Source organism: Ammospiza nelsoni, chromosome 11 (genome assembly GCF_027579445.1).
Source record: "Ammospiza nelsoni isolate bAmmNel1 chromosome 11, bAmmNel1.pri, whole genome shotgun sequence".
NCBI classification, from domain to species: domain Eukaryota; kingdom Metazoa; phylum Chordata; class Aves; order Passeriformes; family Passerellidae; genus Ammospiza; species Ammospiza nelsoni.
This window is the reverse complement of record NC_080643.1, coordinates 9,136,983-9,154,828: the sequence shown is the minus strand read 5'-3', so window position 1 is coordinate 9,154,828 and position 17,846 is coordinate 9,136,983. Positions and strand designations below refer to the sequence as shown.

Sequence of the window (17,846 nt, the reverse complement as noted above, 5' to 3'; positions counted from 1 at the left end):
CCGCGCCGGTGTCTCTATAGTGGGGAGTGCGGGGCCGGGCCGGGAGGTGCGGGGCCGGGGGCACGGGCTGGGCCGCTGTGGGGAGGTGTGGGGCCAGGCCAGGGCTGTGGGGCAGCTGGAGGCGCAGCGCCGGGCGGTACCTTGACCCGCCGCCCTCGCGGGTAGCGGCGCGCAGTTACTCCCCGGCCCCCATGAAGCTGCGGGACGCCCCCTCCGCCTGCCCGTCCCTGTGGCGCTGGTTGCCGTGCCCGCCGGCCGAGCTGCGCCTGGACCTGGTGCTCTCCTCGGGACAGAGCTTCCGGTGAGCCAGCCCGGGCGTCTCGGGTGTGCCCCGCCCCAGCTCGGCGCGTCCGAGCCGGCCCCGACTCCCCCGTGTGCGGCAGGTGGTGGGAGAGCAGCCCGGGGGCGTGGACGGGTGTGCTAGGGGGCCGCGTCTGGACACTACGGCAGGACGGGGACCGGCTCTGGTACACGGTGTACGGCGAGGAGGATGAACACGAGGAGGAGGAGCGGGATGGGTGTCCCGCCAAAGCAGAGAAGCTGAACGCCGCAGAGACGGAGCGGATCCTGCGTGACTACTTCCAGCTGGACGTGGGGCTGTCGGCCCTGTACCACGCCTGGGGGGCGGCCGACCCCCTGTTCCGCAAGGTGGCCAAAGACTTCCCAGGTGAGGCGGCCCCACGGAGCTACAAGGGATGGCCATAGCACCTGCTCGGCGTCCCCTCACCGCATCCTGCCTGCAGGGGTGCGGGTGCTGCGGCAGGACCCCGTCGAGTGCCTCTTCTCCTTCATCTGCACCTCCAACAACCACATTTCCCGCATCACTGCCATGATCGACCGCCTCTGCCAGGCCTTCGGCCGCCGCCTCTGCTGCCTCGATTCCCGGCCCTTCCATGCCTTCCCGTCCCTCTCGGAGCTCACAGGTCCACCGCCACCTCGCTGCTGCCGCTGTGATATCGCCGTGGTCTCGCCTGCGCCCACTCACGTCCCTGTGCTGTGCTCCCCCCAGGTGCTGATGCCGAGGCTCGTCTGCGGGCGCTGGGCTTTGGCTACCGGGCCAAGTTTGTCAGCGGCAGTGCGCGGGCCATCGCTGAGGGGCTCGGCCCCGAGGGGCTGTGCCAGCTCCGCTCCGCGCCCTATGCCGAGGCCAGGAGGGTGCTGTGTGCCCTGCCTGGTGTAGGTGCCAAGGTGGGTGCCAGGACGGGGGTGGGACAGGGAGCAGAGAGCTGCACTGGGGGCTGACTGGGTGCTGCTGGTGGCAGGTGGCCGACTGTGTGTGCCTGCTGTCCCTGGACAAGGCGGAGGCGGTGCCTGTGGACACGCACGTCTGGCAAATCGCACGGCAGCGCTATGGCGTGGCGCTGGGCGGCAAGAGCCTCACCCCCCGGGCCTACCAGGAGATCGGTGAGGGCAGGGCTGCGTCCTGATGTGGGACCCTCAGGGATGGTGGATGGTGCAAGTGTACCCTCACTCTGGTGTTCACCCTCTTTCTGCAGGCGACTTCTTCCGGGAGCTGTGGGGCGCTCGTGCTGGCTGGGCACAGGCAGTGAGTATCCCCCCCTTCCTGGCACCCTTGTCCTCCACCCCAAGCCATGCCCACCCCATCATCTCCCCATTCCAGGTCCTGTTCTGTGCTGACCTCCGCAAGGGCCAGAAGCCAGCTGGCAGCCAGCATCAGGCCTGAGAGCTGAGGCTGGGACAGCCATGGGGGTGGGTTCCTCTAGGGACACCCCAGGAGGAACAGAGACTTGAGTGGGACACTGCACCTGCTGCCAGCCTGGGATGGAGGGGTGTGGGCAGCTGCCTGGTGCTTGCCCACTGTGTGCATGGGGGAAGCTGCTGCCCTGGGCAGTGAAGCTGGAGGGGTCAGGGCTGTGTCCAGCTCCCTCAGTGCAGAGCTGAGCCAAGCACCTTTGGCCTCTTGTCTTTATTACAAGCAATAAAATAGAAACATCCATTTGGAAAATTGTCCTTGAACATGCTGGGGTTGGGGATGTGAGACAGTGCCAGGCCAGGTGTGGAGGGAGGGAAGGGGTGTGGGAAGGGGCCTGGGACAAAGCCCCAAGCTGGGGAGCTCTGTGGTGCGCTCCTGCCCCGACGCAGAACTCTGCTCTGAGGCTGCAGTGGGGGCAGCTCCACATAAGCAGGACAAGCCAAGCAGGGTGCCTGCACAATATCTCCCCTGCTCCTGCACTGCAGAGCCCCCCACCCCACATGGCTGGACCCCCTTGGGCCCCCTTGGAGGCAGCTGTGTGGGGCCGTGCTCAGTCTGGTGGGAGACGCTGAGCTCTGCTTGGGGGTGGGCGCCCACACTCTGACCCTGCAGGGAGGAACAGGGTGAGATCCTGGTGGCAGCCTTGAGGGGTCTGGGATGGGGATAGGGAGTTCAGGGCTCACCATTGCTGGTCCCTCCAACCAACGGTTCGCCAGGGCTCATGGGAGTTGTCTGCCCAGGGATGTCCTGGCTGGTTCCCAGCTGCAGCTTTCTCATGTGCCTCACCACCGCCGTGGCATTGAAAGCTTGCTACTGACCGCAGTGTCAGCTGGTATGGGGTGCCTGAGGGGCTGCTGCACCCCCTGGCACCCACCAGCACCCCACACTCACCTTCCACTTGCTCTTTGCAAAATTCTTCTTGATCTGCTCGCTCACTGACTGGTGGATGTTCTTGTCCAGGGCTGTGTCCCCGGCAATCCTGGAGCAAGAGAGAAGTCAGCCAGGGCACCCCTATCCCATGGCTGCTGTGGGGGGAGCTGGAGAGGGGGGCAGACAGCAACAGGTCTCCCCATTACCAGGGATGCTGCAGGGCTTGCTCACAGGTGAATCGCTTGGCAGGGTCCTTCTCCATCAGGTGCTGGATAAAGTCCTTGGCTGCAACAGAGCATGGAGCAGCTCTGAGTGTCCTCTATTCCTCTGGGTACTGTGAAGCCACACCAGGCTCATAGGCCCCACTGCCCTGGTGGTCTCAGCTCACCTGAGTCTGAGATATCATCCCAGTAGGGTGAGTCAAACTCGTACTCTGCCTGCAGGATCTGCTCAAAGAGCTTGGCATCGTTCTCATCATAGAAAGGGGGGTAACCACAGAGCCTAGAGGGGCAGTGGAGAGGGGGCTGCTGGTCCCAGGCAGCCCCAAGGTGCCAGGCCTCCAGGAAGGGAGAGAGTGGGAGGGGGGATACATACAGGATGTAGGCGATGACTCCGATGGACCAGCAATCCACTGCTTTGCTGTAGGGCTTCTGTGCTAGCACCTCAGGGGCTGGGGGGGAAGGCAGCGGTGAGGGGGGATCCCAGGCTGTGTGGGGATCCCAACCCCACACCTAGGGTGGTGGCAGCCCGTGGCAGGCGCTCACCCACATAGCCAGGGGTGCCGCAGGCTGTGGACAGGACACTGCCACAGCCCTCGATCTTGGACAGCCCGAAGTCGCTGATCATGATCTTGGAGTCCTCATCCATGCTGTAATAGAGCAGGTTCTCGGGCTGTGAGGAGAGGAGGGCAGAGGGAGGGGTGACACTGGGGTCTCCTGCTGCCTGGTGCCATGACAGTGCTGTGTGTGTCCCCTCAGCTGCTCACCTTCAGGTCACGGTGGACGATGCCCATGTCGTGCAGGTATTTGACGGCGTCGAGGATCTGCCGGATCAGGGCGCTGGCGTCGCGCTCCGTGTAGAAACCCTTCTCCACAATGCGGTCAAAGAGCTCCCCCCCCGAGACCCTGCAGGGATGGGCAGCACCTGTCAGCACGGCCCCCCCCCCGCCCCTCAGGAGCCCCACAACGTCACTCACAGCTGCATGATGAGGTAGAGGTGGGTGCCACTCTCGTAGATGTCATCCAAGGCCACGATATTGGGGTGCTTGATTCTGCAGGGGGAGGCACAGGGGGTGGTGAGAGGGCACTGGGCTGCCCCCACGCCAGCCCCCAGGGGACAGGGAGCAGCCAGGCTCCGTGCCACAGGTCATCATGCGCCGCTGGCTATTTTGGGCACTGGCAATAACACGCAGCGATGAGTGCTGGCACTGAGGGGCTCTGCCGGGTGGGGGGCACAGAGTGAAACCCCCACCCCGGTGCTGGGACGGCCCCTACTTGTGGAGGACGGCAATCTCGTTCTCAATGCTGGTCTCCTTTCCCTCCAGTGCCTTCTTGGCAATGCACTTGATGGCCACGAGCTTCCGCGTCGCCTTCTCCTCCGCCAGGACCACCTCGGAGAAGGCCCCCCTGGGGGGGTGAGGGATGAGCAGGGCACGGCGGCCACAGCCGGAGCGGAGCTGCCGATGCCGCCGTGCCACGATTGTCATGGCGACAGGCAGAAAGTCCAGCTATTTATAGAAGAAAAGCAAGCAGGAGCGGCTGGCTGGGATGGCCGGACATGGGCCCTGCCAGCGATAGGATGCCTGGAACCCTCCGCCCTCCCAGGGTGGCTGCACCATCCCCAAATCAGGCAGGGTAAGGCTCTGGTGTTACTGAGGTCAAGCCGTGCTGGGGCTGAGCCCCCATGTGTGCTGCCGTATCCCTCTGCTGGAGCACCCAGGAGCCAGCCAGAGCTGTTGGCAGTGCTCAGGTGGGGAAGAGACAGGAGGGACAGGCAGTGTGTCCGCACTGTGCTGGGCTCTAAGCCCTGACATAATTAACCTGCTAATCCAGCCTAAGAGCCTTACCATGCCGTGGGCACTGCCAGGAACCCCTCTGCCAGCCAGGGGACCACCCTCAGGTACCCTCAGCACAGCCCAAGAACCAGCCAGTGCCAGAGGGACGTGGCACCTGTGCCCCACAGCACGTCCCCTCAAATGCAAGTCCCACCTTGGGCAAGGATTTGAGCTGGTTCCATATGGAAGGTTGGGCAAAACCTGAGAGGCCAGACCCATCACCACAAGTCACTGTCACTGGCGTGTCACCCCAGTCTGCAACTCACGTGCCCAGGACATCTCGGAAATCATAGATCCGCTGAATATCCTCGATCCTCTTCTTCCAGCTGGGCCCATCCTGCCCCAGCGGCATGGTGCCCTGTAGGGCCACCCACTCCCACCTGTGACACGAGTGGGGACAGGCTGTCAGCCTGCTGGGATGGCATGGGGACACGGGCATGACAGGGTGCTACGGAGCGGTGGTTGTCATCCCGGGGTGATGGGAACAAGCTGTGCGACGCGGGAGTTTTGGCGTAGATTGTCCCAGTGGGGGAACGCGCTGGGACCCTCCCGATGCCCGCCCATGGGCGGGTGCGGGGCGGGCAGGCGGCGGGAGGGCTCCAGACACACGCGTAGGTGCTCGGGGGGGTCCCCACCGCCATTCCCCGCGCCCGCCAGCCGGCACAGCGGCGGCGGGCGGGACACGCGTGGGAGCGGAGATGCGTGGCGCGGGTGATGCGCAGCTCCGCCGCCGCTACGCAGTATCCCGCGTGGGGACGACCTCCTCCGCGCGTGGGGACGCCGCCCCCGCCCCGGCCAGCCCTTACCGACGGCCCCGGCCCCAGGCCCCGCGGCGGAGCAGCGGCGACTCCTCCCGGCGCGGCGCCGCCGGACAGCGCTGACGTCACGGTGAGGGCGGGCAGACGCGGCCGCTGCCAATGGGAGGGGGCGGCTCGGCCGCGGTAGGGGAAGGGGGGGGACACGCGTGACCGCGGGCGCGCGTGGACACGCGGGAAAAGCGCGGGGACGGCGGCGCGGCATCACCCCCAGGCTCCCCCCGCAGCTGCTGGGGGGATGCGAGAGCATTCCCTGGGGAGACACGAGTGGAGTGCAGGACAGACCCGGCCCCGCCACTCCTCGACCCCCTCCCCAGACCGAGCCCACCCCCCACAGCCGGGCAGCGCTGTCCCCAATATCACCACACCGTCACCTGCACACGGCTGCCTTTATTGCCGGTGTTCGCGGCAATGGAAACCACCGGAACATGGAGAGCTTGGCCACCCACCCACCAGGCCCCCCACCCCTCCAGCCGCTTCCCCTCCCCAGTCCACCCATGGGGCTGGGATCTCCCCCTGCCCCGCATCACAGAGAGGGACAGGGGACCGTGGGAATCGCATCATCACATCTGGCCCCTGCAGTGACCTGGCTGATGTCACCCGAGAAACAGGGGAGTGCAGGGGGGATATGGGAGTGGAAGGGAGGGACCTCCACAAGTCCACGGAGTGCCCAGCTTGGGTCAATGACAGCCCTACACAGGGAAGGGGCAGCAGCTGGGCTCCTTCATCCGAGTAGGGAGGCTGAGCACACTCAGGGCGCCGGGGAGGCTGTGCCAGTTCTGTCCCGTGGTGGCAGGGCTCAGGCAGGGCAGCCCCCTGCGGGTGAGGTCCACACAGAGTGGGTGGGTCCTTGGTCCCTGCTACCCATCCAGCAGCTTGAGGATGCTCTCCCTCTCCTTCAGGGTCTTCCAGGCCTGGTCCTTCTCCTTTTTGGTGGGCGTGCGCTTCTTTTGCCGGGCAGCCATGATCTTGCGGAATGCATCCATCACCTCATTGTCAGCCATGCGGACACGCTGCCGCAGCTCCTGCCGGTGCAGCTCCTCCTTGGCCAGCCTGGGGGGCACAGGGGGGCATCAGGCCCTGCCAGGCAGCCAGCCCCCTCCCTGCAACCACCCTAGCCTGCTGGCTCTCACCTCAGCAGCTCGTGCTTCTTGGTGCGGTTGTGTGCGCTGAGCGCCTTCAGCTCTGCCTGCCTCTTGCGTAGCTCAGCCAGCACCTCATCCTCCGAGTCCTCAGCCGGGCGGTCCTCTGACTCCAGCAGGCCCTGGGCCACCAGCTCCTCCTTGATCCGCCCCTCCAGTGACTTGGTGTGGGGGACACTGCCAGGGTGAGAGTGCTGCTGCCCACCACACACTCTCTGCTCCCTGTGCCTCGCAGCGGCAGGGAGCCAGCAGCAGGCTTGGTGCACCCAGGGGCAGTGCTGAGCTCTGGGCCCGCCCCAGCTGCTCACCTGAAGGGCTTGTTCTGGCTGCGGGGAGATGTGCCAGCACCGTCAGCTCCCGAGTCCTTGCCGGTGATCTCAGGGATGGGGGAGTCCTCAACAGGGGAGATGATGTTCTCCTAGCACAGGGAGCACCAGGGAGGGTTACAGCGCTGGGTTTTGTCAGCAATGCCCTACAGTGCCAGGCCACCATGGCACAGCACCATCAGAGCCCCTCACCTCCACAAGGGCCTGCAGGAGACGCTGTGTCAGGGGACCAAAGGGACACCCATCCTCTGGCTGCTCGTGCTGGGCTTCTGACTTCTTCAGGAGGGCATCGACATCTAGGAGCAAGCGGGAGAGAGGAAAAAGCAACCCCAAAGACACAGAGATGAGCAGTGGGCCAGGGCAACCTCAGCCTTTCTTAGGCCTGGCTCCATTGGGCACAAGCACTCCCAGCCCCTCTGGGCAAAGACAGGGGTGGGATTGGGGCACCTTTAGTGTCCAGCTCAGTCAGTGGCCCCAGGACACCTTTCTTCTTGTCAGCAGCAGCTGCAGCCCGGGCTCCATCCTTCTGCTCCTCCAGCAGGTCCTCTTGTGCCCAGCGTTGGGAGTAATGCTTCCCCAGAGGTGGAATCTGCAAAAGCAAGGCTCAGCACAGCTCCTGCAGCCTCTGCCTTGCCTCCCAACTCACCAGTGCCACGGCAGCATCCCAGGCAGGAACAGTCACTGTGAGGTGCCAGAGGGGATGGGGAGAGAAAGCAAAGGAAGGGGCTTAGGAGCTTTCACCTTGTAATGCTCAGCCTCATCCTCCGGCGGCTTGAGCAGCTCCTCCAGGACTCTGACCTCCTCGTTGGTGAGGTCGGCACAGTACGGCTCCACCGATGCCCAGAACCTGCAAGAATGGATGAGCTGTGAGAGGGAGCTGCAGGGGAGCACGTGGAAGGTGACACATGTCCCCTTTCCCCATGTGGCCCCTCTCCTCTCGGGCTAGAGGCAGCCCTTGTGCCACGTGCTCCAAGGAAGGAGAAAGATGATCCCAATGCCTCCCAACACCCACCCACCTGTTTGGAGCATCATTTTTGGGGATGCGGGGCACATCAATGGGATCATCCTGGAACTCGTATTCCTGGATCTTGGGCTGCAGGTTCTTAGACTTGGGCCGGCCAGGCCCAGGCCCAGTCCCGTGGCCCCCTTTGCCCTCCAGCTTCTGCTTCTTGGGCTTCCCATGTTTTACAGATGTGCCCACGTCGTGGTCCTTGCTCAGCTTCAGGAACCGCCGGTCACCCTTCTTATCCTGCCAGTCCGTCAGGATCTGGAAGACAGTGGTGTCCCATCAGGCCCCGTGCCCAGCGCTGAGCAGGGCACACCAGAGGCAGCCCCTCGGTGGGAAGGAGCCAGACCGAGAGTCCGTCCCTGACCCAGCGCGGCCCCAGCACCTGTGTCTCAGCCTCCAGGACGCGAAGGCGGCGGCTGGCCGAGGACAGCAGCGTCTCCAGCTCCAGCTGCAGCGTGTCCAGCTCCTCGATGCCGATGCCATCGTCCTCCGAGCGGGCCAGCACGGCCGTGTAGCGGGGACACACTTTCACGTGGTCCACCGACTTGAAGTCATGGAACTGCAGCGGGCAGTCCTTCAGCTCGCTCATGGTGGCCGGGCACCGAGTGGGCTCTGGGGGACCGACGGGAACACGGGGGAGCCGGGGCGGGGGCAGCCGGCAGGGAATGGAGTGGAGTGACGGGCTACGGAGGGCCGGGGGGCATTGGGGGTCTGTGGAACCGGGGCAGGGAATCACCGGGGCGCTGAGAAGAACGTGGGGAGAATCACCAGGGCGCTGAGGGAACAAGGCGGGGGGGATCACCGAAGCGCCGAGGAACCCGGCGGGGGGATCGCCGCGGGGAACCGGAGGGAGATCACCGCGGCGCGGCGGGGACGCGGCGGGGGCGGCCCCGGGGCGCAGCGGAGGCCGCGGGGCCGGGTCTGGGCCGGGCGCCCCTTCCGGCCCCGCGGGCGCCCCGCCCCTCGCCGCCCATTGGCCGCACCGCGCCCCGCGCCGCCTCTCATTGGTCCAGCCCGCCCTCCATCTCCCTTCCCTAATATGGAAACGCTGACAGGCCCGTACCAAGCGCGACGCGGCGCGGGGGGAGCCGCGCGACGTCTCGCCGCCGCCACCCGGCTCCGTGCCGCGGGGGGGCCAGGCCGCAGGGCGGGAGCCTCCCGCCGCCCCCCTCCCTCCCGCCGCAGTGGGAGGTGCCGCGCATCCCGGAAGAGGTGATCAGCCACTTCCGCCTGGCCGGCCCGGAGCTCCGCTGCCACCATGGTAGGGCGGGGGGCGCCCCGTGAGGGGCGGCGGCACCGGGGGGCCCGGGGAGGGTCGGAACCGGGGCCGGCGGAGTGAGCGGAGCTGCGGGGGCTGCGGGCTGCTGGTCGGGGGCAGGGGCAGGGGAAAGACCCGAGCCCGGGCTCCTGTCGGGGGTCTGACGCCGCCGCCGTGTCCCCGCAGACTGCCACGCTGCGCCCGTACCTGAACGCGGTGCGCGCTACGCTGCAGGCCGCGCTGTGCCTGGAGAACTTCTCCTCGCAGGTGGTGGAGCGGCACAACAAGCCCGAGGTGGAAGTCAGGTACGGGGCGAGAGGGAACAGCAGGAGAACCCCGCGGAGCCCTGGCTTCCCGCCCCGGGGGTCGCTGGCCCGTTCCTGCCGTGCCTCGGCCACCCCCAGCCCTTGGGCACACGGCCGGTGCCGGCGGGGAGCGGCGGGGGGGAGGAACGGGATCTCGCTTGGGGCCGAGGGGATGCCTGCCCTGAGGGGGAACATCTTCGGGACGCGGGAGCATCCTGTAGCAAAGCCCCCACATCCCCTGATCCCTGCGGCTCCCCTTCCCTGTTTCCCACAGTAAATGCTTCCTTCTGAGTCACTCCTGCCCCCCCCTCTGTTCGCAGGAGCAGCAAGGAGCTGCTGTTGCAGCCGGTGATCATCAGCAGGAACGAGAAGGAGAAGGTGCTCATCGAGGGCTCCATTAACTCCGTGCGTGTCAGCATCGCCGTGAAGCAGGTGAGGGGGGCTCGGGCAGGGGCTGACGGCTCAGCCCCTGGGGAAGCCTCACTTCCCTTTTCTCTCTCCAGGCTGACGAGATCGAGAAGATCCTGTGCCACAAATTCATGCGCTTCATGATGATGAGGGCTGAGAACTTCTTTATTCTGCGCAGGAAGCCCGTGGAGGTGAGGTGACAGGGAGGGGACAGAGCAGCTCCTGCCGCTGCCCCTGGCACTGGGAGGGTGCCCAGTGCAGAGCTGGGATGTGAGCTTGCATGGCCAGCGGTTTGGGTGCTAAACCCGAGGGTGTTTCTCTCTTGTGCAGGGTTATGATATCAGCTTCTTGATCACAAACTTCCACACGGAGCAGATGTACAAGCACAAGCTGGTGGACTTTGTCATCCACTTCATGGAGGAGATTGACAAGGAAATCAGCGAGATGAAACTCTCTGTCAATGCCAGGGCCCGCATCGTGGCAGAGGAGTTCCTTAAGAATGTGAGACTCTGAAATGGGAGGAGGGGTCTGTGATTTTGGGAGTGGGGTGTGGGGTCAATGCCAGTGCCCAGAGCCCCCCAGTCCCATTAGTGAGGATGGGGGCGGGGAGGGCTTTTGGGAACCTCTCTCTTGGGGACAGGGAGGAAAGGATGCCAAAAGCACTTGTATCCCCTTTGCTCATGAAGTGCCAGCTTTTGAGACCCCCAGAGCTGCTCAGTGGCAGCAGCAGCCTTAGGGGATGAGACCCTTTTGGTGGGTGCTGAGATGGATGTGCAGTGCCTGGGGAGGCAGCAGGAGAAGCTGAGCACGGATCCCTGTGAGCAGTGGCCACCCTCAGCCTCCATCCCAGGTGCCAGGAGGGTGGTGAGGGTTCTCAGAGCGCTGCAGGCAGGGACTGGACTAACAGCCGTGTGTTTTCTCTGCAGTTTTAGGCCGTGGTGCAGGACCCCGTGGCTCCCCTGTGCTTGTGCCCAGCGGGCACTGTGCCTGTGCCTGCTCCCGTTTCTCGAGGATCGCCGGGCGGGGCCGGGCCCTGCCCGCCCCTCCTGGGCTGGGCGGGAGCAGCCCCTGCTTGCGGCAGCGCGGCCCCGCCGCCGCCCCTGTCTCGTCTTGTTTTTTAAACGGTCTTGTTTGCTGTACCCACCGCCTCTGTCTCCTCCCTCCCGCCGCGCTGGGCCACACCGGGGGGTGGGGGAGGGCATGGAAGGGGAGCAGAAATGGAACTGGAGGGGCACAGTGCAGCAGCAGCAGCCAACAGTGGGGTGAGCCCTGATGGTGTGTGAGGGGCCGTGGGGGGTGTCAGGAGAGTATGAAAGGACTTGAAGTTGGCCTGGGGGCAGCAAGGGGCTTGGGTTGTGGGGCACAAAAGGGTTTTGTGCAGGGTGTGAGGTCTGAGTGGGGGATGGCTGGCTGTGGATATAGGGGGGCTGTTTCTGTCCCCCCCTGTGTGCAGTGGAGCCATCTTGGTGGCTGGAGCTGGGGCTGTGACATCACAGTGGTGCTGGTGTTGGGGAGCCATATCCTGCATTCTAACACCAGTGGTACTGGGCTTCAGAGGCCATGTCCTGTGCTGCACTCCGACTTCAGTCCCCAGCAGGACAGGGGAATAGGCCAAGCTGCTTGGCACAGAGGAGGAAGAGCCACCCAGAGCTCTCCTCAGGCTGCCATGGGACAATGTGACCCAGAGAGCAGCATTGCAGGCACACAGCCCTCCAGACAGGAACAATACTTGAGCAGGGCACACTTCAGCCCCCTCATGGCCCAGGAGGCTGGGGACGAGGGTACAGTGGGGTATCCTGGGTCTGTGCGCTGCAGCTGGGATGGTGGCACAAAGCTCAGCAGGTTGGAGACTACCCTTTCAAGGCCCCGAAGTTCATATCAGAGGCAGGCAGGTCAGTGCTTTCTGCCTCCCCATGCCTGCCCCGTGGGACTGGGGACGTGGGCACAGTGGGCTCAGACAGGGCTGTCCTCACAGGGCATTCAGCAGCCACCAGCAGCAGCCACCAGGGTCGCTGCCAGCGCTTGTTTACCCTTGAGCAGATCAAGAAGGCAAAGCTGCATGTGGAGATGGCCGTTAAGGTGAGGGACCCAAGTTCACACCCCTCAAATACCACCTGCTTGCATTTATTGCGTTTCTGGCTCAGGAGAGCCGAGCCAGAGGAACAAGAACTGGGGCAGGCTGAGCCCACTGGTCTCTGCACAGGAGAAGAAGATCTTCATGGTGCAGGGCCCCTACCCCATCATCCGCCAGCTGCTGCGAGCCCGGGGCTGGGTGGAGAGGAGGGCGCCCAGGACGGGCAGACAGCTGGAGCAGCACTGCAGTGACCAAAACAGGCAGCGGCTGCACACGGCGCCAGGCAGTGCTGGTGCTAAGCAGAGGGAGGTGCTGCTGAACCCACGTGGTGGGGCACAGCCTGTTGTGGGGAGCACAGACCCCCTGCACTACCCATGGCTACCTGCCGAGAAGGAGGAAGAGCAGTGCGACGAAGACCCGCTCTGCATCCACCGCCTCATGGTTAGCAGAGAGGGCTGGGCTGAGCCCGGCCACTGCCCCAGGCATGGGCACAGCCTTGGACAGGGCACGAGGGTGGGATGGGGGCTCTGTGTTCCACCCTGCCTTCCTCCCTCTGCCAGTCCTACCTGGCACGGGACCAGTTGCCAAACTTCATCTGGACCAACTTCCTTGAGACCGTTGACCGCCAGCTGCTGCAGGAGGACAGCGTGCTGAACCACTATGCCCGGGTGGATGCATTCACCACCAAGGTGGGAGGCTGGAGCCCTTGGGCAGGGAGATGGGGTCCAGTAGGGACTGACAACTTCCTCTAAACAGGAGGGGCTGTGCCTCAGCCTACAAAACCTGCCGTGGATTGAGAAAGCTGACCCCAACGCCTTCTTCCCCCGGTGCTACCGGCTGGGGACCAGAGATGATCGAGAAGCTTTCATTGGTGAGCTGAAGGCTGTTGCCCTCCTGTCCCTCCTTGTGCTCCCACTGCCCCAGAGTCCTGCACAGGACTGGCTGGGGATGATGCCTCCCTCTTGCAGAGGATTTCCGCCTGACAGCAGCACGCAGCCTGCTCAAACTGGCCCTAGAGGAGGCTGGGGACAGGCCAGTGAGGACTGAGCAGATCCCAAACTCTAACAATAGGGAAGGTGAGTACCTGGAGCCAGGCCTGGAGATGATGGCAGAGAGTACAGAGTTAGGGACAACTGATGGCCTGAGCTTGGAGGCACAGCCTCTGCTCATGGCTGTGGCCTGGGATCCCCCACTCCCTCCTACTAGCCCAACTCATGGGTGTTCTGCTCCCAGTGCCATCCCCATGCACCCAAAGCCACCCATCCCACAGGGAGGCTCTGTCCCCAAAGCTGGCATAGGAGTCACATCTCTCACCCCAAGCATTCCACAGCACAGCCAGGCTCCCCCCTGTACCCTGAGCTGGTAGAGGAAGCCCTGGAGGTCTGTAAGCAGCACCTGGGCGTTCTGCAGCACGAGGACATCGACAGGAACACCCCGTCCCCCTGCAGGACATGCATCAACTGGGACAACTTCCTGCAGCAATACTACCGTGTGGCACAGTGAGTGCTGATGGGGGGACATCCCCCTGGGATGGGGGGACAGGGGCACCACGGCAGGGCTGCTGCTGAGGCACCCTTCCCCCCACAGTGAGGGGGCAGGGCTGGTGCTGACCAGGCAGCAGCGGAAGCAGTGCCAGAACCTGCTGCAGAGCCTGGCAGAGAAGCTGCCCCAGCTTGACATGGAGGGCAAGCTCAACGTCTGGATCCTCAAGCCTGGTGCTGAATCCCAAGGCAGAGGTAAGGCTGGGGGAAGTGGGGAGCACGCAGAAGTTGCCCATTTAGGAGGGGTCCCACTATGATGCCTGTTTCCCAGGCATCATCTGCATGACGCGGCTGGAGGAGATGCTGCAGCTGGCATGGAGCTGCACAGCACCCTCAGTGCAGGTGGGCAGATGGGTGGTACAGAAGTACGTGGAGCGGCTGATGACCATCTTTGGCACCAAATTTGACATCCGGCAGTGGTTTGTTGTGACTGACTGGAAGCCACTGACCGTCTGGTTCTACCAAGACTGCTACCTGCGCTTCTGCTCGCGGCCCTTCTCCCTGCATCACCTGGAGCGGTGAGTGCCCCACCCCAGCACCCCGGCTCCCCACACCCCAGCACCCCCTGACCCAGTCCCGCTCTCCCTGCCCCAGTGCCAGGCACCTCTGCAACGTCTCCGTCCAGAAGTGGTACAAGACGTCACCAGACCAGGACCCCCGTGTGCCGCCCGACAAGATCTGGTCAAACAAGCAGTTCCAGGAATACCTGGCACAGGTGGGGCAGGCGGATGCTTGGCACGGGGTGCTGGTGCCCGGCATGAAGGCGGCGATCCTGAATGCTCTGCGCAGCGCCCGGGACCGGGTGCGCTTCCGCAAGGGCAACTTCGAGCTCTATGGGGCCGACTTCGTTGTTGGGGAGAACCTCCAGCCCTGGCTGCTGGAGATCAACTCCTGCCCCACCATGAGCCCCTCCTCAGCAGTGACCCGACAGCTCTGTGCCAATGTCCAGCGGGACACGTTGCGCCTCGTGCTCGACCGTAAGGACAACCCCAGATGTTCCATTGGAGCGTTTGAGCTCATCTACAAGGAGGTAGGCTGGGGGGATGGGGGCCACACACCCCCCAGACACCCTGAACCCCTCCAATACCTGCTGTCTCCCTGCAGGCAGCTGTGCCCAGGCTTCTGTCAGGACGTGTGAAGCTGCTGGTCAAAGGCTGTTCCCTGAAGAGCCTCCAGTCAGAACAAGAGCAAGCCCGGGACCAGCTCCCCAGGACTCTCCAGGACCCTGTGTTCTCCAGGGCCAGAGAAGCCCGTGTCTCCAAGCGAGCCCAGCGTCATTTCTCCACCACTGCACTCAGTGCCCACAGGCTCCATGTGTCCCCAAGGGCCAGAACCACCCATGCACGCAAGCGAGCACAGCGTCATTTCTCCAACTCTGTGCCCAGTGCCCCCAAGCTCTCCCTGTCCCCAGGGGCCAGAAGCACCCAGGTGCTCCGGAGAGCACGGCATCCATCTCCTAGCACGGTGCCCAGTGCCCCCAAGCTCTCCCGGTCCCCAGGGCGCAGAACCACCCAGAGAGACCAGCATCGATCTCCTACCACGGTGCCCAGTGCCTACAAGGGCTCTGTGTCCCCAGCAGGCAGAACCACCCAGAGGACCCAGCCCAGAGCAGCCACAAAGAAGCTGCCTCCTCTGGAGCAACAGAGCCGCTGCCCTTCCGCCAGCCCTGACCCCCCAGCACCAACAAAGTCTCGGGCCTCCCCTACCAGGAGCCAGGGGCTGCCACGGCTCGGTCACCCGCCTGAGCAGCCCCGGATCAGTGGCTGTCCCCTGGATTGGGTGCCGATGCCACCACCCCGGGGAGCCCTCAGAAACTCCTGGCAAACCCAAGGTTCTGCACGCTCCTTCCCTCCTGCCAAGCCCCTGCAACAACCTCAGCCTGCACAGAGCACCGGGACCCCGGGCCTGGAGCAGAAGAACACAGCAGCTCCCAATGGGATGCAGAAGACTTGGGACACTGAGACAGCCCCCGGAGTGGACAGCACCCTGCCTGTCCTTGCTGAGCCAACAAAGGCTGCCTCTGATCCCAAAGAGATCCCACTGCTGTGTTGTGGTACCCAGCTCCTCCCATGCTTTAAAATGATTCTGTGATAAGGAGTCTGTCTCAGACCTTCTGTGTGTGACAGCTGTGGGGAGGGGTAGGACTGCCCCTGGGATGGGGCTGTGGGTGGGAACTGGGACTGCCAGGGCAGAGAGCAGGCAGGAAAAGCTGTCTCTGCTCCTGCCTATGGTCGCCCCTGCCAGACAGAGCTGAGCTGGGTGATGACGCTGCTGCACTCCAGCACTTGGAACCAGGGCAGGCAGAGAGTGGTGGCAGGGCTGGTGCCCCCAGAGGCACAGCCAGGAGAAATGCATCCTCTGTGTGCCAAGAAAAGAACTGAGTGCTGGGCCACCCAGGCAACGGGGGGGATTTTAATGGGGTGGCAGAGAGCAGAAGGGTGGAGTGGGTGTCCACGGCAGCGCTATAGGGCTCCTAGTGCTCAGGCAGCCCCAGACAGCGCAGAGTGTGCAGGAAGTACGGTGGTGGGGGGGCACAGAGGGGGCCCTCGGGCAGCACTAGCTCCTGCAGGTGGATGTGGAGTGGGAGGCGATGGAGCTGCCGTGGAGAAAGCCCCAGCCGGGACAGCAACTCCTCGTCCAGGACCTGCAATGTGAGTGGGCAGCTCAGTGGGATGACTGAGGCTGTGCTGAAAGTCCCACCCAGCACCCAGCCTGGCCACGGACCTGAGTGTGGGTCGGGGCAGACTCGGGGCTCAGGAAGAAGGGCACTCCCAGCACCCTGCCCACGTGGGAGGAGTGCTTGTGGTCACCCAGGGCCGGGCACAGCAGCAGCGTCAGGTGCACCTGGAGCTGTTCTGGGAAGGCTGGGGAGGAACAGGGACAAGGTGAGATTGCACGGGTCAGGAAGGCGCCTGGGGTGGCAGAGGTGTTGGGAGACACTCACCCGTCCTGGGCTGGAGCTGGAGGAGGGCACAGCCCCCCACGGCACTCAGCACCCGGTAGCGAGTCAGGGTGCTCTTCACATCCTTCCTGGCCACGCTGCGGCGTCCTGGGGCTGGGACTGGCACCACCTGCAGAGCACAGCCCTCAGCACTCCCTGGGCTATCCCCTGTGCCCCCAGCCCACCGGCACACCCTTACCATGGCTCTGTCCCCCTGCTGCTGCCAGTTCAGCCCTGTGGAGATTTCACCCTCCACCTCTGCTGGGACTCCCATGGTGATGGCACTGCAGGGTAAGGCGGTGAGAAGGGGACAGGGCTCCCATGCCAGCATGGCAGGGTCCCAAGGACTCACCGATACGTGGCAGGGTACTGGCCTCTCCAACGAGCATCGGTGAAGAACTGTTGGAGCTTCTTAGTGGTTTGGTAGCAGCTGGATAGGAGGACAAGGCCAGAATACTCCCTGTGGGACATAGCTGCTTGAGACCTGCAGGGGGAAAGGCAGCCCCAGCTCCACCCCAGGACCTCCAGCCTGGACCCTTCTACCACACCTGGCAGGAGCCTTCACCACGTGGAGCTCAGCAGGGAGGCCCAGGCGTCGTCTCAGTGTCGGCAGCAGCGCATCCAGGCTCAGGTCCCCAGGACGCCCTGCGGAGGTGCCGGCAGCTCAGCAGCTGCTGAGCCTCCACGCAGACCCCCTCAGCCCTGCAGACCCCCATTGCTGTGCTGTACTCACCCAGAATGGGGAGGCCAGGGGGCTTGTTCAGTGCCAGCAGGGCTCCTAGTGAGGGGAAGTCTGGTCAGGATGTACCTCCCTTACTGTGTCCCTTGTCCCCACTCTCCCCTGTCGCAGGTACCTTCCCGGTGCACCACGGAGCCCTCCAGCAGCCTCAGCGTCTCCTTGGGGCCCAGCAGCCGCCTCCACCTGCAGGGGATGGAGTGGGCAGGGGGGACACAGGTGGGACTGCCCTCAGCACCCACCCTGCACCCCACTCTGCGTGTCTATAAATCTCACCCACCACTGTCCGCCCTCCTCTCCACGTGTGTCCGCACCCTCACGCTTCCCCGGCCCCACTGTGCTCGCACATCTGCGACCCCACAGATACGTCCCCAATCCCACAACCTCCCCACAACCCCAATTCATAACCCCTCTGTACCCACGCGTGTGCATTTCCAGGCGCCAGCACACCCGTGGGCGTGCACCCCACGGGGGTACACAGGCACTTCTGCACACCCGCACCCCATGTATCCACCCCATATATCCACCCTCGCCCCCTGCTGACCCCGCGGTGCGCGTTCCCGGTCCCGGACGCGTCAGCCCGCGCACGGCGGCGGCGGCGGCGCTCCCGGTGCCCGCCATGGCGGCGGGGCCGCGCCTGCGCCGAGCGGTGCC

The 17,846-nt window shown here is 64.6% G+C and overlaps 6 protein-coding genes across 7 annotated transcripts; 3 read left to right on the top strand and 3 right to left on the bottom strand.

Moving 5' to 3' along the window:
* Window positions 1-44: 44 nt before the first annotated feature.
* Window positions 45-1,957, top strand: OGG1 (8-oxoguanine DNA glycosylase). Its single transcript, XM_059479890.1, has 7 exons — window positions 45-301; window positions 384-667; window positions 744-923; window positions 1,010-1,188; window positions 1,263-1,404; window positions 1,497-1,546; window positions 1,622-1,957. The coding sequence occupies exons 1-7, from the start codon at window positions 192-194 to the stop codon at window positions 1,682-1,684; spliced, it is 1,008 nt and encodes a 335-aa protein (XP_059335873.1). The 5' UTR covers window positions 45-191; the 3' UTR covers window positions 1,685-1,957.
* On the bottom strand, window positions 1,913-5,497 carry CAMK1 (calcium/calmodulin dependent protein kinase I). Of its 2 annotated transcripts, XM_059479885.1 has the most exons (12): window positions 5,444-5,497; window positions 4,904-5,017; window positions 4,078-4,209; window positions 3,780-3,854; window positions 3,570-3,708; window positions 3,349-3,475; window positions 3,179-3,254; window positions 2,973-3,085; window positions 2,791-2,869; window positions 2,606-2,693; window positions 2,398-2,524; window positions 1,913-2,320 (listed from the first exon to the last, which is right to left on the bottom strand). In XM_059479885.1, the coding sequence occupies exons 2-12, from the start codon at window positions 4,987-4,989 to the stop codon at window positions 2,265-2,267; spliced, it is 1,098 nt and encodes a 365-aa protein (XP_059335868.1). In that variant the 5' UTR covers window positions 4,990-5,017; window positions 5,444-5,497; the 3' UTR covers window positions 1,913-2,264. The 2 variants fall into 2 exon arrangements, with proteins under 2 accessions (XP_059335868.1, XP_059335867.1); XM_059479884.1 differs by lacking the exon at window positions 5,444-5,497 and having other exon boundaries at window positions 4,904-5,412.
* Window positions 5,498-5,932: 435 nt separating this feature from the next.
* On the bottom strand, window positions 5,933-8,864 carry TADA3 (transcriptional adaptor 3). The gene is made up of 8 exons (XM_059479879.1): window positions 8,312-8,864; window positions 7,937-8,187; window positions 7,662-7,767; window positions 7,368-7,509; window positions 7,113-7,216; window positions 6,903-7,012; window positions 6,586-6,771; window positions 5,933-6,505 (listed from the first exon to the last, which is right to left on the bottom strand). Exons 1-8 carry the CDS (start codon window positions 8,516-8,518, stop codon window positions 6,313-6,315), a joined length of 1,299 nt encoding a protein of 432 aa, XP_059335862.1. The 5' UTR covers window positions 8,519-8,864; the 3' UTR covers window positions 5,933-6,312.
* A 239-nt stretch (window positions 8,865-9,103) lies between these two features.
* ARPC4 (actin related protein 2/3 complex subunit 4) lies at window positions 9,104-11,039 on the top strand. The gene is made up of 6 exons (XM_059479893.1): window positions 9,104-9,190; window positions 9,374-9,492; window positions 9,813-9,924; window positions 9,996-10,091; window positions 10,231-10,401; window positions 10,827-11,039. The coding sequence occupies exons 1-6, from the start codon at window positions 9,188-9,190 to the stop codon at window positions 10,830-10,832; spliced, it is 507 nt and encodes a 168-aa protein (XP_059335876.1). The 5' UTR covers window positions 9,104-9,187; the 3' UTR covers window positions 10,833-11,039.
* Window positions 11,040-11,656: 617 nt separating this feature from the next.
* On the top strand, window positions 11,657-15,185 carry TTLL3 (tubulin tyrosine ligase like 3). Its single transcript, XM_059480342.1, has 12 exons — window positions 11,657-11,681; window positions 11,876-11,979; window positions 12,104-12,415; window positions 12,535-12,663; window positions 12,731-12,845; window positions 12,943-13,025; window positions 13,280-13,473; window positions 13,562-13,710; window positions 13,787-14,033; window positions 14,110-14,545; window positions 14,620-14,864; window positions 15,014-15,185. The coding sequence occupies exons 1-12, from the start codon at window positions 11,657-11,659 to the stop codon at window positions 15,183-15,185; spliced, it is 2,211 nt and encodes a 736-aa protein (XP_059336325.1).
* A 734-nt stretch (window positions 15,186-15,919) lies between these two features.
* On the bottom strand, window positions 15,920-17,819 carry RPUSD3 (RNA pseudouridine synthase D3). The gene is made up of 9 exons (XM_059479891.1): window positions 17,737-17,819; window positions 17,311-17,378; window positions 17,190-17,234; window positions 17,005-17,101; window positions 16,809-16,916; window positions 16,656-16,740; window positions 16,460-16,586; window positions 16,240-16,379; window positions 15,920-16,159 (listed from the first exon to the last, which is right to left on the bottom strand). Exons 1-9 carry the CDS (start codon window positions 17,811-17,813, stop codon window positions 15,989-15,991), a joined length of 918 nt encoding a protein of 305 aa, XP_059335874.1. The 5' UTR covers window positions 17,814-17,819; the 3' UTR covers window positions 15,920-15,988.
* Window positions 17,820-17,846: the final 27 nt, after the last annotated feature.